The sequence below is a fragment of the Trichechus manatus genome, unplaced genomic scaffold, assembly GCF_000243295.1.
Source record: "Trichechus manatus latirostris isolate Lorelei unplaced genomic scaffold, TriManLat1.0 scaffold00070, whole genome shotgun sequence".
NCBI classification, from domain to species: domain Eukaryota; kingdom Metazoa; phylum Chordata; class Mammalia; order Sirenia; family Trichechidae; genus Trichechus; species Trichechus manatus.
The window spans coordinates 10,844,363-10,862,784 of record NW_004444006.1 but is presented as its reverse complement, the minus strand read 5'-3'; the positions used below and the strand labels follow the sequence as shown (position 1 = coordinate 10,862,784).

The window sequence follows — 18,422 nt, the reverse complement described above, 5'->3', positions numbered from 1 at the left end:
GATTATTACTAGAGGCCCCAAATCCACTGACTGAGAGGGTAAGTAACCTGGAAAACAAAGGCTGCATTCCTATGTGGTAATTACTCAACTAGTTGGTATTTAGGGAGCTGTGTGCAACTTCAATGGCATAACCAAATAAATAGGGTGATGGTGTTCTGAGTTTGGTCCTATCACTAGAGACTAAAGACGATCCTTCTTATGTAGCTAGGAGTTCTCATCAGTATTTACGATTGCTTTGCTATATGTCTTTGGAAAGTGACCTAGATAGTTGACACCTCAGCTTCCCTATCAGTAAAATGAGCCATTGATACCTTCCTCATAAATGTGTTGTGAAGATACATGAAGAATATAATTCCAAGAGTCTGATAAAAGATGGAAGGATTTTTCCCTTAAATCTTTTCAGGACTAAATGAGGTACCCTCAGGAGAGGTAGTAGAAAGTAAAGCCTCTGTCTGATATTTTCACTAGCAAAGGGAATATAACTTTCTTACTCCTAACCCAAAGACAGGTAATAGTTGTGCTCAAAATTCTAATTTTCTTAAGAAATAAGAGGATACATCGTGACAAGGAAAGTTGTGCTCTGATTGCTTTCATATTTTAATCAACCCTTCCTTTAAACCATCTAAATTTAAAATGATTCAGAGCCCAGTCTTTGGCCACTTATATAAGCAAATGGTATACTGGACTAACACCAAAGTCTCCTGGACTAACACCAAAATCTCCAGGCAACCCTGCTCACTGCAGCTCCTTTCCTTAGCCAAGTTGTGTAGTTGTAACACACAAACTGCAGCTCCTTGGGCCACACTGCACTGACATGACATGATGTGGGTAAAGCAGACAGGTTGAAAGGTGATGGCAGGGAGGGTCTTTGTGCTTATGTAAATCAGACTGGCACTGAACTATAACAGTAATGGGAGTGGAAAGGCAGAAGATAAGGAGGGTTTATTCTGTCTGCGGGAGATCTGCTTTTCTAATGACTCAGCCAAGATCACCTGAATTGTCCTAGTCTGATTTCATTATTTTGGCAAGATTTGGAACTGACACTGCAGGTTGGAAGCTATAAAATAAAATGATTGATAGAAAACAAATACGATCGAGGGACAAAATTAGTCTTTTTTATTTTATTATCAAGTGACATGGGATTCAGAATCACCTCTTGATGATGATTTCTTAAACATTTATTTTGTTATGAAAAACACTCGACAATGTAACTAGAGAGAGAGAAATTTTTGCTTGCCTTCTCCCCATCCTCCAAAGATAGCATAAAAGAACACACCCAGCATCAAATAACAGAAGCACAAACACACATTACACAAATGTACCTCCTGGCAGAATTGCCTTTTACAATCTGTTCACAAGCACATTTGTGAAATTATGAACAGGGCTGTGCTTCTAGCCTTTATTTATATACCTTACCACTAACATTTCGGAGTGACTGACATAAAGCATAGCACATAACAGGAGCTTTTTTTGGGGATAATTTCTAACAGTAAGAGTCCCCTGAATTATCTTCAATCCATTACCCATCCACTTGTTCTGAATACTGCCTTTCAAGGGATTACATCCTGCCTCAGCTCCCCTGCTGATACAGACTAAAATGACCCTGCTAAAGAAAGGGTGCTTTCCATTTCTTTTTGCCTCTCTTTCATTCAGAGATTCTGACCTGTTTTATCTCGATAGGCTGAAATCCACGGACAGCAGATGGGGTGGTGAAAAAAGTGTTAGGCAGTTCCCCAGGACTGATGGACCCAGAGTCACTTTGCACGGAGCCTCCACTGTTCTCAAACTGGGAAATTTTCTTCTTGATCATCTTTCTCTCCTTGGCTCTGCGATTCTGAAACCAGATTTTCACCTGAAATACAATATGGCTTTGGATTTAATGGGGCAACATACTAGATGCAGTTGACAAAGTTATTGCTGATATTGTACAGGGACTTTAACATTTACAAAGCCCTTTTACATGCATCACTTCATTTGAGCCTCACAATGACCTTGTGAAGTATACCAATTAAACAGATTTTTTTTTAAAAAAAACTGAAGCTCAGAGAGGGCAAGTATCTGGCATGAGATGGACCTGAGATCAAGTCCAGGACTTCATACTCTGAATGCAGTGCTCTTTATATTACACCTCACCCACTACATCTGTTGCACTGGTAGAAGGAAATAATAACAGAATGACAGATGCTGAAGAGTGGTGATGAGAGGAGAATGGAGATATTTAAATTGCAAAGGTGTTTATGATTAGTCATTAAAAAGAACTTCCTAACAGTAAGGTAAGGAGCCCTGGTGGCCTGGTGGCACAGTGGTTAAACACTTGGCTGCTAACTGAAAGGTCGGCCGTTCAAATCCAACAGCCACTCCGCAGAAGAAAGATGTGGCATTCTGCTCCTGTGAAGAGTCAAAAAATCAAACTCATTGCCTTTGAGTAGATTCTGACTCATAGCAACCCTATAGGACAGAGTAGAACTGTTGGAAACCCTATGGGGCAGTTTTACTCTGTTGTATAGTGTCGCTATCAGTTGGAATTGACTCGACGGCAAAGAACAACAACAGTAGTAAGATTAATGAAAAATAGAACTGAGTGAGCAAGAGTGATGAAACACTATCTCTTGTTGGAGATAAAGATCAAAGTGACACCGATGTGCAATTATACATGGTTGAATTGCAAGATGCGTGTGATGAGGCAATACATTAATAAACCTTAAACTCTAGAAACTATGAGTCCAGGATTACTTCTAGACTTAAGTTAAAGAACATCAGGAAGTTATGTAATGTCAAAGTCTGGATGAATGGAAACCGTGATCTTTGTTATGATTTAATATGCATTGAGTACTCACAGTGAGCTCAATTGGGGACAGGCATCATATGATTGTGTACATGGTAGAAATTTAAATTTCCTACCCTGAATGACAGAAAAAAAAACTTGATTCAGGTAGCAGCAATGTTATTCAGTTAGTGAATGGGATTTGCGTTCTCTTGTTCGACTGATGTGAACCAGAGAACTGCCTTGTTTGCCAAATCTCCACTTCACACATTGGTTGTGACTATTTGAGGAACCAGATCAAGGTTTTGACTTGATGGATCGATTCTATTGGAGTTGTAATCTCCCTCCACCTCCTATGTCCCAACCCATTATTTCCACACCCACATGGTGTGCATTACATTCAACTGTTAACAAACCCACAAACCAATGAGACTAATCTGGGAGGTGCAGTAGGATGAATGTGGGCTTCAGGAAAACTTGGAGAGTGTTTCCTTTGTTTTGCTTACAACCACTCCTACTTACAGACTACCCTAAAACCTCAGCCTATTTAAATGACTATATAGGACACATTAGATATGTTTCTGGTGTACCTGTCTCTCAGAAAGGCCCAGGTTGACTGCCAGCTCTGATTTCCTCTGGATGGTGATATATCTATTGCAGTGGAATTCCTTCTCTAGCTCCAGCCTTTGATGATCTGTGTAAACAACACGATACTTTTCTTTTGTCCTGGTTTTGCCTGTTAGGGGAGAAAGCAGTGTATTTAATCTTATTCTGCTTCTTCGGTCATTGTTTTGGTTAAAGGAATCATGGTCACTCTTCCCATCCTCATCTCTTACTTTAAAATATAAAGTAAGTACATTTTTGAGTCAAACATGTCATAAGTACATTTCTCTAGTAAATAATTTCTCATCTATGGTTCTGATATATATTTATAAACATAAAACCAACATCCATCTAATGTTTTTTGTAAAATGATCAGTCAAATCACAATGACTCCACTATTGACCTACTGTCATACCAAAACATTTTAAACACTTAACCTGCTATTTTGACTCCCTTCCCACTCATATGAGAACAGCATTGGTAGTAGTTATAACATCCACTATACATATACTTTCCTTTACATTTTATGCAGTCTGTCCGTTCATACTGTTTCCTATCAAACTTCTTATGTACCCTTCTGAATTGTGCGGCCCATATCTTATCCTCATTTTACAGATAAGGAAACTGAGGCTCAATGTAGATAAGTGACTTTGTGTTCGTAAGCTGAGGAGTGGGGACCCAAACACATACCTATTGACTACCAATATGATGTGCTAAATATTATCCCCAGTTAAACATGCTGGAAGCATAAGAATGGCCCAAGTGTGGCAAACTGTTCTGTGATTTTGACATTAATAGTTATGTTTACATCCTAGAGATAATTTGGTTTAAATAATGATTTAAAAAGAAAACGTTTGTCACTTAGCAGGTTCTGTTCTAGAATATCCCCTGTTACCTATTGGAAAACTTAGTTTTTAGTGTGTGAGTCTAAAATAAATTTTTATTCTCAAGTGAATAGTGACTGGGGGAAGGAGAGGGAGTGATGACTTAAGCAGAATAACATGAGTATTCCATGCCCATTGAAAGGATATCCAAACATTTGCTTTGTGTTACAACATTTAAGTAATTTCTCATGCCCTCTTTCAAATAGAGCCTTATTCCTCCTTTCAAATTTTCTAAAGGAGATTAGGAAGTTTCCCTTTCTCTTAAATTTCTCTAACCCCCTCCAGGCTCTTCCTCCTCTTCTCTATGGCTTTTGGTAAACTTCTTCTGATCTTTCCTGGTTGTTTTTGATGTGAGGTTTTTTTTTTTTGGGGGGGGTGCGATCTGTAGGACAAAGACTCCTTTAAAGTAGTTCCCTAAACTCCATTGAGGTGTTAAGATGCAGCACAAACCTAACAAAGGAGCTACACAACATCAGATCCCTGAACCCTCTTTACATTCAGGAACACCAGCCAATTGGTTTGGAATTTACAAGCCCTAAACAAATGTCAGACACCCTTTCATCTCCAGGAAAGAAAGAAAAGGGACATGAATGTAGAAACAAATTCTAGATGAGAGATATGTCTTAGCATTAAATTAAATGGCTGGATAACATAGACTAATGAACTAAACAAAACGTTTCCCCCTGAAAATGGAAAATAATGAGCTCCAGTCAATTAACCTGCCTCAAAGGCCCAAATTTTGGGCTGATTTTCTGAATCCAAACAGAAATCCAGAAAACCAGCAATCTGGCTTTTGGTATGTTACAAAGACAGAATGTATATTTGAGGTCAAATGAAAACTTTGAGGTTTAATTTATTTCCAGAACCTCAAATCTTGGGATCAAACTATATTTTTGAACAGACGTTTCCTAAAACCCTTCCTAAACCCAAAGTGGCTGAGTGTTTAAATTCTAACTTAAGAGAGAGGTTAAAATACAACTTTTGTGTGTCTGTGTTTTCTTCTCTTTGATAATTAGTAAATATAACTAGACTTCAAGAACTCTGGAAAGCCTGTGGTCCTTCCCCACCCCCATTGGTCATAAATTCCCCTCTTGCATTTTCTTCTAAGGACAATAAAGTCAAGACCAGGCCTCTTTATTTGCCATGAAAATCCTCACCCTTTCCGGCAATATAACCTCTGAAGAAAGGAGGGTTGAGGAAGAGCCCAGCTGCATATCAAAGCCACATGAAGTGTTAAAAAAGGTCTGTTGCCTCTTTCTGACAGATAAGGCCTCAAACCCCAAAAAGATGTAGCTTAGGTGAAAATATTGACTGTACAGTTTACAAAGAGAAATGAATTCACATTTCCTGGTGCTCTCCTTGTGGCCCTCCCCTGAACTCTCTCTACCCCACTTCCCTCCTTACTGCCTCTTCTGCTTAGATGATGAGATCAGATTGGATGGGGTTTGGAAGTTTTCTGGTACAACATAATGTCCATATTCCTATACCCCAGCATCGCTTTTATTGTTCAAGCTATTCTCTTCTCCTAGAGAATATGACATTTCCGAGAGTGACAGACTTCCCTAAAACTTCAGCCTATTGAAATGACTATATGGGACATATTAGATGGACTTCTGGTATACCTATCTCTCAGAAAGGCCACTCGACAACTATTGTGAGTTAATTTAGGAAAGTAACAAAGCCTAAAACAGATATATTAAGGGGCTGTTCCCATCCTCTGTGGTGGGGATTTCATTACCCACCCCCAAAAAGAGCCGAGCAAACCTCCCTAGTTCAAAATGAATAGAGTCCTTCTCATTACCCAGGAAACAGTATCCCCACAGAGTTTGCCAAAAAAAAAAATGCCATCATATGTGATGACTTATTATCACCCTGACTGAAATTAAAATGATGCTCACTTGAGAAACTGGCTGAGGAGGTATTGTTAAGCAGAAAAGCACCCTCCAAACTTAAGGGTTATGATGATGATGACAATGGGAGTAAAGATGATGAAAAATTTTTTCTCTAAGGAGTACTGTGCAATTGGCCCTTCCATGACATTTTTTGTCTCATGGTAATCCTTTTTCTTTTAGCTAAAAGCATCAAAATTCATTCAAAAAAATTTTCAAGGAAACGATCAAAACTAAAGGAGACAATGATAAGCCTCAAGAACTATTAAGCAATTGATTTTATGAAGTGTCCTAATTGAATAAAGCCTTTTAAGCATAACTTCCTCAGTGTTTTGTCCAGTGGCTTAAACAGAATTAATCAAAATCACATCCTCTTTCCCTCTCTCCTACCCCTAACAAGAAAACCTCTCTCCAGACCTGCTTAGGTTACCACGTTGCCAATAATCATCCAGGGCCAAACCTCCAGATAAAAGAAAAGATGAAAAAATACTACCTAGTTGTAATGTAATGAGAATATTTAAAATATGAAAATACTTTTTTTCACAGATAATTTTCTGTCAGACTCCTTTTCATATAATCTTTAAAATGAGATATGTATTAGAATAGGCCATGTAAGGAACTGAGTGGAAATAAAAATATCTCCTTTTTTAATCAGATTGCCTAAGGGACAGTAATTTACTCTATGTGTTGTCCCCTTTCTTTCATTAGAAAATCAAATGCTATAATGGTCACTGTGACATGTTTTCTTATTGTCTCCTAGTATGTATGTATTTTTCTTTAACCTAAGGCTATTTGAAACATCATTCAGTAATGGAAAGAGCTTTCATTTGTTTATCTTAGCCAGAGCAGGGTTACATCCATTTTGCAGTTCATCTGTGTTCTTCTCATCCATAAACCGTGTGTTGTCCCACAATACTACAGGGCGAAGTGGAAAATTTAGGAGGATCTAATGCATTTATTTATTTAATAAATATTTAACGCATTATGTCCTAAGCATATAAATGGGTGCATTTTGGTCAGGAATGGTCCACTGAGGTGATCAGCTTAGTTTTTATGTTGTGAGGTTCATAATCTGAGTTCCATGTAAGGGCTTCCTGACTCTCCCAAAATTATTCAAAAAAGGACTTGTGTGTGCACATGCAAGTGTGCTTTTGTGCAGTTTTCTGGGAGAAGAGTCCATATTTTCATCATATTCTTAAATATGCACCTTCTGCTACAAGAATATAACAAGGGGGTCATTTAATTTATAAGACATTAAAATAAAAAAAATGAATTGAATAAAGCCTCATCTATAAGATAGGCTGCCAGGAGTCCAGGGTGTCCCATTCAACTTTAAATTTCTCATAGAAGTTGGAGAGAATATCTTGCGAATATGGCATTGTAAAGCCAGGTTTGAGGGCTTTAGATAATGATGAAGAGGCTCCAAACTAAGAAGCCCCCTCTAAAATCCTCCTGGCACCTAGAGACAGGCTCCAGCTTATTAAAGCAAATGCAAACGGAATACTTTTAAGCATAGAAAGATGTTATATTTTCCCTCCTAACTGAACATTTCTTTCATTTTACTCTTTTTTTTTTCATTTTTCTCTCTTCCAAACAACATATCAATGACTTTCCCCTTTTAAAATGTTTCAAAACATAATCCTGGACTGGGAGCAGCTACTTTTCTGGCATTTGTGTCTTCTGATTGTTAGGGCTTAGTGAATGGATGTTATTTACAAACCCTAAGATTAGATGTAATAACAGGTCTGGGAGTGCCCCACCCTAACCTTATTTTCTATCCTACTTAGCTGGCCTACTCACCCACATTTCAAAAAAGAAAAATGCATATTTACTCCAAAAAATCTTTAAAACCAAGGATTTAAGCTCTGCTTTTAACTAGGATTGCTACCCTAGCAATATCTTAATCAACTGGAACTGCCTCCTCCTGGTCAAGTCCTCCTGATGGTTAGAGTTGCTTTTTTTGAGGGGATAAAAATGCAGAACTGTGAACAGGATCATAATCATTGCAGACAAACACTATTTAAATGTCGTTTCTTTCCCAGAGGGATGAAAGAGATGGAGTCGAATTTTGCTAATATTTTCTAATGACGGGAGCGACAGGTTGGAATAATAAGAATGTGATAAAAGAACAACTACAGCTGAAAACAAACATACCCCTCCACCATCCAAGGTTAAAGCCAATCTCCCACTCCCTGCACCCCAGGCTCCCAGCAGCCACCCACTGACTTGCTGGAAGGAGCTCAAGGGTTGGCTGTAGTGGATGGCCTACCTGAGCGCTGTCGAAGCCCTCCTGCCCGGACAGTGATGAAGGATTTAACTACCTACTAGTGTCAGGGTTGATATTCTTGCAGCTCATTGGGTGTTTAAGGTCGAGTAGCGTATTATGTGCCAGCGCTGCGGTGGAGCCTTCTCACTAGCCTCAGCGTTTCCGTTGGCGGAAAGGACATTGGAAGAAAGCAACGGGTTTGAGGTAAACTCGCCTCTGTCAACTTTGTGGGTGAAGGAAGCTGGTACTTTTGGTTGAGAGGTCAGGGTGATGAAGCTCCTTTTCAGTCAAGTCCTTTGTAGTTAAACTGGAGCACTGGTGCTAACTAAGCACCGTGCACCTAAGTTGAGTATCACCAGCTTTTGGGGAGAGCTGGCCCGCCCAGATGGAGAAGGGTTTGGAAATGGAACGGGCAAGCATCAGTGGAGACTATGAGCATAGAGACACCACGGCAATTTTCTTGCCTCATTCTTCTGTTGCGTCTGTTTTCCCGTCTGGGAAACTACAGAGGCCTATCAACTCGTCCACTGTCCACGAGCTAGCTCCCTTGATTGATCAGGGAATGGCTAAAACTATCCCAGGGTCGATTTAGTTCCAAACGCCGCATTGAGATGGCTTTGAACTGAGATTCACGCGAGGTAGCTTCCTAATGGGCAGAGGTGGCAGTGGAAAGGTGGGGCGGGAATCCAGCCTCACAGGGGCCTCCTCAGCTAAGTTGTCCAGGAACAGTCCTAGGTAGGAGTAGGAGGACTGGCAGGCCAAGGAAAGTGGAGGAGAAGGAAAGGAAGGAAAGCTGTGAGGGCATTGGAATCTATTACTCACCGGTCACCTGCACGGTCTTGCGCATCCACGCATAAGGGCTGTGCCGGTTCCTGCTTGGGGAACTGGCGTCAGCGGTCCCCACGTCGATGGGGATCAGTGTCCCGTCGGCTGGGGCGGGCAGGCTGCCGCCGCTGTTTCCGCCACCCGCTGGGCCCAGGTTGCAGTACTCAGGCAGGCCGAAAGCGACTGGGCTAGGGGTCAAGTCGTTCGTGGGCACCGCACCCATTGTATTTGATAGCCCAGAGTACGCGCTCCAGTCTTCCCGGGGGAGACTGTATGGTAAGCCCCAGGCTCCTAGCGACGGCCCTTGGAGATCCATGTTGGGCATGTGGGGATACCCCATGTAGTGCGCATACGCGGCGGCCGCCCCGAAGTTGGGAGCTGGCAGGGGACTCCCACTGCCCCCAGTGCCAGCCCCGTCAACGCTGCCGTCCCCCCCGGGGCTCCTGAGTGTGCCCGGGTACATGCCTTCTTCTTTCTCTAAAAGGCTGCTTCCGTACATGATGCCTTGGGTAGGAAGAAGGAGCTCCCTAAGCCATCCTGATGTCCCTGCAAGGCCCCGACCCAAGTTCCGGAAGCAGCCGCAAATCAGTCAGTCCCTAGCTGTGCTGCAAACTCCTCTGCTCCCCTCCGACTGCTCCATCCCGCGTTTCTTACCCTGAAGGCTTCCAGGTAACTGGTAGCCCTGTATAGATGGGCCACCAATAGCTGGGCTGACGTCAAGGGGCTCCATGCCTTTACATAACATTTGCATTCAAATGAAGGGCCATTCCACTTTCACAGGGACTTGTTCAAGCTTTGCTCCCTCTTCCTGAGCTTCCTGGCCTGCGTATTTCATCTTTCTTGCTTCTTTTCTTTTAGTCTCCATAGCACCAGTCCTGTGCTTTTGGAGAAGGGAGCTTCTTCAGCAATTTCTGACCAACTCCCTCTAACGTGATGTGGATACATGCAGAAGCAGGGCCAAGTCCTGTTCTCTGCCATTCCGTCCTTCCCAGGGACCTCTACCCTCTTGCTGATCTTCCCAGCCTAGTTGGCCTCTGCAGTCTTCCCTCTGCCCACATTCCCTGGCAGGAGTATACATATATTGCACTTGCCCATGATGCCACTGAAAAAGGTTTTCCTTTCTCCTCACTGCTCCCTCCCTGAGAATTCATTCCACCACTATATATTGAATGCCTACTGAGTGCCAGGCACTCTTGCAGACACCAGGGATACAACAGCTGACAAGAGACAAAAATTCCTGCTCTGCCCTCCTAAGGTTACATTCCAGGATGCATTAATTGGATGTTTTACAAATACGCAGGAATTTAAGAAAGATGAAAGGCGTAGGTTATGAAAAAAGGAAGTAGGGAGGGAGAAGAACAAGTGGGTAGTGGGCTCTCCTATTTTTCATGTCTGTTCACTAGTCTCAGGGGCCTCTTTCCGCTAGGTACGCCTTCTGCTCCAAAGCCAGTGCCTCAAGGGGCCAGAACTCCTGCAGTCTCAAATCCAAGGCAGCTGCAGATTCCAACTTGCTTTCAGACTTGAGATTTACTTTTTGTAAAGCCCCAGTTGTTGACAAAGGTATAGGCTTGCCAGTATATACATGCCGGTGAACTCAAGAACTTGCCTCAAGTAACCAGGTCCCCTCCTGAGCACAAAACCTACCATCACGCTCCCCACAGGCTGCTCCCTACCCAGGGAATGTGCTCCTCTACAAAGTCCAACTCAACTTGGCCTCCCCACTTTGCTAATCCCTCTCTGGCTTTCGGAAAGTCACTTCACCTCTGCAAGTTTCAGGATTTCTTTCCTGTGTGAAATAGGGATCCTAACAATATCTACATTATAAGGCAGGATTTACTCAGAAGATGTATGCAAACTGCTTAACTTAGTGTTTGATACACAGTGTGAGACCACTGTATTTATTAACTCACTCAACAAATATATTTTGTTCTATGCATGGAAATATCAGTAGTGAACAAAACAGATGAAGCCTCTGATCGTATCAAGGTTATATTTTAGTGGAGACAGACACTAACAAATAATTAAATTATATAATATGTCAGACAGTGATCAATGCTGTGAAGAAAAAGAAAGCAGGGAAGGAGGATAAGGAATGATGAGGGGTGTTACACTTTTAAATGAAGTGGTCTCGGAGGGCCTCACTGAGAAATGGCATTTGAGTAAAAGTCTGAAAGAGGTGAGGGTGTGAGCTATGAGGAGAGAGGATCCAGGCAGAGGGAAGAGCAAGTGAAAAGAGAATGCCTGTCTTGTAATGGGGAAACAGTGAGGAAGACAGTGTGGCTGAAGAGTAGATGAGGTTCAAAAGCTAAGGGACTGGAGGCCATTGTAAAGATTCTAGTTTTTTCTCTAAGTGAGGTGGGGCTTTGAGGGTTTTGAACAGAAGAGACATGATTTGATTTAAGTTTTAAAAGCATCACCCTGGCTCTTGGATTAAGAATAGACTTTAAGAGGGCAAAATAGAATCAGGCAGACCAATTAAAATACTCTTATAATAACCCAGTTGAAATATTATGGGAACTCCTCCATCGTAGTGGCAGCAGAGGGAGCATGACTGGATTCTGGGAATATTTTAAAGCCTGCTTTGGAGAAGAATGAGAAGGAAAAGAAGTAATTGGACAGCAAAGAGTAATTAAAGTCTGGTGCTGGGGAGAAGGAACCAAGGGGCATGGGAAGTAAAATAACTATAAAACCCAAACTAAACCCACTGCCATCACGTCAATTTCGACTCATAGCAACCCCAAGGGACAGAGTAGAACTGCACCATAGGGTTTCCAAGGAGCAGCTGGTGGATTTAAACTGATGACCTTTTGGTTAACAGTCGAGCTCTTAACCACTGTGCCACCAGGGCTGCAAAAACTATAGGCAATTTTAAAAACATGATCTCAAAGTTTACAATAGCCCTATGAGTTATTTATTATTGTACTAATTTTAAAGATGACGAAACTGAGGCTCAAAGAGGTGACATGACTATTTAAATGCATACAGCTGGTGTGTGGTGAAGCTGGGTTCCAAACCTAGGCCACCCTGACTGCAAAGTACATGTTCTTAAATTGGTACCGGTCTAAATGTACAACTTCAGGGTTTGGGCCTAGTCTTGGCTGCTGTTTCCTTTCTCTGCTCAGACTCCCAGGCCTGGCATTCAAGACTCTTTACAACATGGCCCTAATTGTTGTTGTTGTCAGGTGCCATCGAGTCAGTTCCAACTCATAGAGACCCTACGTACAACAGAACGAAACACTGCTGGGTCCTGCGCCATCCTCACAATTGTTACTATGTTTGAGCTCATTGTTGCAGCCACTGTGTCAGTCCATCTTGTCAAGGGTCTTCGTCTTTTTCACTGACCCTTTACCTTACCAAGTATGATGTCCTTCTCCAGGGACTGGTCCCTCTTTATAACTTGTCCAAAGTACTTGAGATGAAGTCTAACCATCCTAGCTTCCAAGGAGCACTCTGGCTGTGCTTCTTCCAAGGCAGATTTGTTTGTTCTTTGGCAGTCCATGGTATATTCAATATTCTTCGCCAACATCATAATTCAAAGGCATCAATTCTTTGATCTTCCATATTCATTGTCTAGCTTTAGCATGCATATGAGGCAATTGAAAATATCATAGCTTGGGTCAGGCACACCTTAGTCCTCAAAGTGACATTTTTGCTTTTCAACACTTTAAAGAGGTCTTTTGCAGCAGATTTACCCAATGCAATCTGTCGTTTGATTTCTTTTTTCCGAAGGAATATTTATTCACAAGGCATATAACAAATGCTTATCTAGCATGTAATTTTATGCCACTGCAGCTAAAGCAAAACCACCTGTTCAGCGGGTTAAAAGGACTTGCTTTCTGTGTATACGCTTCAGTGCAATTAAAAAATACTGTAATTATAATTTCAGAACCTCAGAATTTGAATAGGTAACAATGATTGCCTGTTTTAATATGGGAAAAGAAAACTCCTTTGAAAATCATTTGAAGCTCGGACAAAAATTCCATAGCTATATTCTTAGGATCACTCTGTAGAGTCTTCATGATTCAGACGACACAAAGGAAGCTTCAGTTCAACCTTTTAGAGAAGACATTCCAGCTTTCACGATCTCATCAACCAGGAGAATGCTGGTAGCAATCACAGTGCAGGAATGAAGAAGCTATTTCTTTACACAATAGTTATACCATATACCTGCTTGTGCTGTTACCATTGGCTTACCTGTGTTTGAGTCTACACCCACAAGTTGACCAGATTCTGAATATTCTGCTTGAACTTTTACTAGTGTTTCCTGAAGGTCAAAACAAGAGTCCTGAGCAAGAATCTTGGGAATAATGAGCAGCACATCAGCAAATGCTTGGCTCTGCCCTTGACACTGGGCTTGTATTTAATCAGAGCTTCTGCCATTGCCACTTCCACTGCATCAGCACCTGGAACCACACAGTCATCATCAATAGCATTTTTGACAGCTGTCAAGCCATCTCTTATCACGTCTTTGATTTGAGTGAGTGTGTGCTTATTTGGTCCTTTGACCAGTAGTGTAACAGAGAGAGGGTTATTGCATTTCTCAATGAAGGTGAACTTCTCTTCTCCCAATGTGTACTCATAAATGAGACCTGCATATCCTAAACAGTCAGGATTTAGGTCATCTAAAGAATTTAGAGCCACACCTCCAGAGACAAGGGTCAGCCTCTCCATATTTTTTCGTTTAGCTCTGTGTAGAGCTACTATGCCTTCTTTTGCAAGGGCATTTAAGGAAAAAGGGTCAATTCTCTTTTGATTAAAAATGAGAAAACCTTTATTTGAATCACCACAGACTTTCTTTTTCAGTTCTATTATTTTGTTAACTCTATCTTCAGTGAATTTTCTTTCAGCTTTTACAAATTTCTCTCTCTTTTCTGCACTCTTGTAAAAGAAGCCAGAGTTCACTTCTGTTTTTTCATATTCTAATGACACATTGCATGTGAGGATGCATGCATCTTCTACCCTTTTCTTCACATCAAGATGCCGTGCCCCATGGTCCAAAACGAGCCCTCTGATTAAGCTCGTATCAGTTTCAGATTTATGCTTCATCTCTATGATTTCAACCATGAAAAGGTCAATAGGTTCCTCTTATTTTTTAATGGCCAAAATGGAGTCAATTACAGGCTCTGTTAAGACATCAGCAAGTTCAGCATGAACTTTAGTATGCAGAGATGTTCTGGCCACATCTATTAGTGTTTGTCCATATCTTTGGTTACTTTGATCTGTTCCAAAAGTTGAAGAGCCTTTTCCTTTTCAGCTTCAAATCCTTCAGTTATTATTCTGGGATGCAGACCTTCAGAAATGTAGAGGTCTACCTGTTTCAGCAGCTCTCCCATGATCAGGACATTGAAAGTAGTACCATCACCAGTTATATCATTCTGGGCTGTTGCTACTTTTGCTATTAAGGTGGCTGTTGGGTGTTGAATTTGCATTTCATGAAGCAGCACATTGCCATCTTTAGTAAGCTTGATGTCTCCAGCACAAGAAACAAGCATCTTCATGGTGCCCTTGAGCCCTAGGTTGGTCCTCAGCAGGTCCTGCAACCCTTGGACTGTGCTGATGTTGACCGCCAGTGCTGCCTGGTCTCGTGCCACCTCGGCCTTGGGGTTCAGGGTCTTCACGGCTGCCATGGTGGGCCCAGCAGAAGAGGTGGATGAGATCTGATCTGCAGAAACCCCACGGCCCATTCTGCCTAGTTTGATTTCTTGACTACTGCTTCCATGGGCATTGATTGTGGATCCAAGTAAAATGAAATTCTTGATAACTTCAATATTTTCGTCACTTGTCATGATGTTGTTTATTGGTCCAGTTGTGAAGATTTTTGTTTTCTCTCTGTTGAGGTGTAATCCATACTGAAGGCTGTAGTTTTTTATCTTCATCAGTAAGTGCTTCAAGTCTTCTTTGCCTTCAGCAAGCAAGGTTGTGTCATCTGCATATTGCAGGTTGTTAATGAGTTTTCCACCAATCCTGATGCCACGTTCTTCTTCATGTAGTCCAGCTTCTTGGATTATTTGCTCAGTATACAGATTGAATAAGTGTGGTGAAAGGCTACAACCCTGACACACACCTTTCTTAACTTTAAACCACACAGTATCCCCTTGTTCTGTTTGAACGACTGCCTCTTGTTCTATGTACAGGTTCTACATGAGCACAATTAAGTGTTCTGGAATTCCCATTCTTCACAATGTTATCCATAATTTGTTATGATCCACACTGTCAAGTGCCTTTTCATAGTCAACAAAACACAGGTAAACATCTTCCTGGTATTCTCTGCTTTCAACCAAGATCCATCTGACATCAGCAATGATATTCCTCATTCCATGTCTTCTTCTGAATCTGGTTTGAAATTCTGGCAGTTCCCTGCTGCAACCATTTTTTAATTATCTTCAGCAGAATTTTACTTGCATGTGCTATTAATGATATTGTTTGATAATTCCCGCAATCTGTTGGGTCATCTTTCTTTGGAATGGGCACGAATGTGGATATCTTCCAGTCAGTTGGCCAGGTAGCTGTCTTCCAAATTTCTTGGCATAGACAAGTGAGCACCTGCACAACTTCATCCATTTGTTGAAACATCTCAATTGGTATTATCAATTCCTGGAGCCTTGTTTTTCACCAACACCTTCAGTGCAGTTTGGACTTCTTCCTTCAATACCATAGGTTCTTGATCATATGCTACCTCCTGAAATGGTTGAATGTAGACCAGTTCTTTTGGTATGGTGACTCTGTGTATTCCTTCCATCTTCTTTTGATGCTTTCTGCATCATTCAATATTTTGCCCATAGAATCCTTCAAAATTGCAGTTCGAGGCTTGAATTTTTTATTCAGCTCTTTCAGCTTGAGAAATGCTGCCTGTGTTCTTCCCTTTTGATTTTCTGACTCCAGGTCTTTGCACGTCATTATAATACTTTACTTTGTCTTCTCAGGCTGCGCTTCGAAATCTTCTGTTCAGCTCTTTTACTTCATTTCTTCCATTCACTTTAGCTACTCTTCATTCAAGAGCAAATTTCAGAGTCTCTTCTGACATTCATTTTGGTCTTTTCTTTATTTCTCTAATTACCCTTGCATTATTCTCTTTTGCCTACTCTACCCTTTAGGCAAACTTGTTTACCTGACGTTTGGAAAAAAAAAAATCAGGATGACAGTGTATGGAGGGCTCTCAGAATTTACCTAACCAATATTGTCATTTTACAGATGAGGAGACTGAGAGCCAGAGAAGGGAAAGTGTTATTTAAGGAAGTGAATGGCAGAACTGTGATTCAACCTCAGATCTGTTGACTCCCAACACTCTTTCCATTACAAAATGTATCTTTGCTGATGCAACTGCCTTTGTCTAGAATGTCTCTTTCTACAAAAATTGTCCAAATTCTCCCTGTTCTTCAAGGCTTAGCTCAAATACCCCTTCCTCCCTAAAGCCCTATGTGATGATGCTCCTGTCAGAAAGAGCTCTTCTTCTTGACCGAATCTTATTACCAATCCCCCACACACTGAATCACTGATACTGTTCTTGCCGAGCCTTAGAGTTATTTAGGCTCTTATCTGAATCTTCTGGGATTTGCGCACCTTGTCTTCAAGGTGTGGGGTAGTGTGTTTGAGCTCAGTGGCATGCAGTGGTAGTCTCAGAAAATATTCGTGTACTGAATCAATAAATGCATTTGAAACTGTAGATTGGAAATCACCATTTGACCCAGCTTCAGGGGTGTCTGGAAGAGAAATCAGTAAAAACATTGCCCAGCGCTTGACAGCACTGGACTTCAGGATCCCTTTGTCTTTGTCTTTGTGTTTTTGTTTATTTGTTTAGGAGGAGACAGGTAGGAAGGTTCAATCAAGTTTATGTAGCCATATGGTGCTGAACTTTTGGTTTCTTTCTTAACCTAGAGATTAACCAGAGAGTTGACCTCCCTGGAAGAAACAGCGTGAGGTGCCACAGGAGTCAAGCCTCACAGACTGAAGATCAGGGCTCAGCCATGCAAGGGTTATTTAGGAGTGACCACGTAGATTTCTGAGGCTTACAGAGTCAGAGGTCAAATGAAGCCTCTGCCAGTACCCCCACAGCCCCACTCTAGGCCAACCCCACTGATCAGGTTAATTATAAGGCTTTTGGGAGATAATGAATGTTAAATTACTTTGTAAAATGCTCAGTCCACCTGGAAGGGGCTAAAGGGATCTGGGCAAGCCTTTTCTTTGGCAGGTGTAATGCTTGGGAGGCTCTCATTGCCTGGTAAATATTTTCTAAACCTGGCCTGGCCTCTTGGGGTTGTCTGAGTATCCCAGGACTACTCTCCATCCCACCTCACCTCCTAACCCTACCCACCTCTTTGGGCCAGATTTTGGCCTGGTTATTACCTCTGAAGGGGGACAGGGAGAGGGGAAGTGGTCTCTCTGTACTAAGGAACTTGGTCTCAGTGTTAATCATTGGGTCCTCTTTAATATTGGGAGAGGGATGAGGTATGCAGAGCTTAAACCCCTCTTTCTGGATGCAGTAACTGAGGCTGAGAGTAGTGAAGGGATTTTCCTGAGGTACATACTAGTAGGGGATCTGTGGAACTGGGACTCAAACCCAAGCATAATTGACTGTGGATCTCTGCAAGGTGCTCTACCTTTCTCAGCATCAATTTCCAATGTGAAAAAATGGGACTGGCAACAGAACCACCCTATATGGATGTTGAGAAGATTCAGTGTACCAGTGGTGTATCAATAAGTGGTCATTATTACTGCCATCTGCAAGAGTGCCTGGGGCTTCTGCAGGGCACTAGCTCACGAGGTGTTCCTTGGCCCACATCCATTAATGGAACACAGCCGGTGATTGGGGAGAAGACCTAGTGCAATTTGGATATTCCTGCCTCCTGCCTTCAGGCTTCCAAGAGCATCCCCCGAAACCCACCTACCCCTACCTTCCCCCCTGAGCTCCCTGAAGCATTAGCAACACCAGCACTCAAGCCTCAGGATTAGGATGGAGCCTTGTATCCTTTCTGTCCATCTTCATCACATCCTGGAGAATAAGCATCGTTAGACTTTGGACCTACCCCAAAGCATCACAGATAGGGGAGGACCAAGGCATGTTTTGGAAAAAGATTATGGTTCTTTGGTGGGAATGTAAGTAGTTAGGGTAAGTACCCATTGGGGCTGGGGAAGACAGGCACTCTCTCTCCACCTGTCCTCAAGGTGGTTGCCCAGTTCTGGGTGAACACATT

The 18,422-nt window shown here is 41.9% G+C and overlaps 1 protein-coding gene and 1 pseudogene across 1 annotated transcript; both read right to left on the bottom strand.

The window, feature by feature from the left end:
- Window positions 1-1,582: 1,582 nt before the first annotated feature.
- On the bottom strand, window positions 1,583-9,730 carry CDX4 (caudal type homeobox 4). Its single transcript, XM_004380158.2, has 3 exons — window positions 9,229-9,730; window positions 3,355-3,500; window positions 1,583-1,852 (listed from the first exon to the last, which is right to left on the bottom strand). Exons 1-3 carry the CDS (start codon window positions 9,728-9,730, stop codon window positions 1,646-1,648), a joined length of 855 nt encoding a protein of 284 aa, XP_004380215.1. The 3' UTR covers window positions 1,583-1,645.
- A 3,549-nt stretch (window positions 9,731-13,279) lies between these two features.
- LOC101345981 (T-complex protein 1 subunit zeta pseudogene) lies at window positions 13,280-14,858 on the bottom strand (annotated as a pseudogene).
- Window positions 14,859-18,422: the final 3,564 nt, after the last annotated feature.

Bases quoted from the DNA above. Each gene is read 5' to 3' on its own strand.
- CDX4 (XM_004380158.2), bottom strand. From the start codon at position 9,730: ATGTACGGAAGCAGCCTTTTAGAGAAAGAAGAAGGCATGTACCCGGGC. The intron at 3,501-9,228 runs GTGAGTAATAGA...CTCCCCTAACAG, and splicing joins CAAGACCGTGCAGGTGACCG to GCAAAACCAGGACAAAAGAA. The intron at 1,853-3,354 runs GTACACCAGAAA...ATTGTATTTCAG, and splicing joins TGGGCCTTTCTGAGAGACAG to GTGAAAATCTGGTTTCAGAA.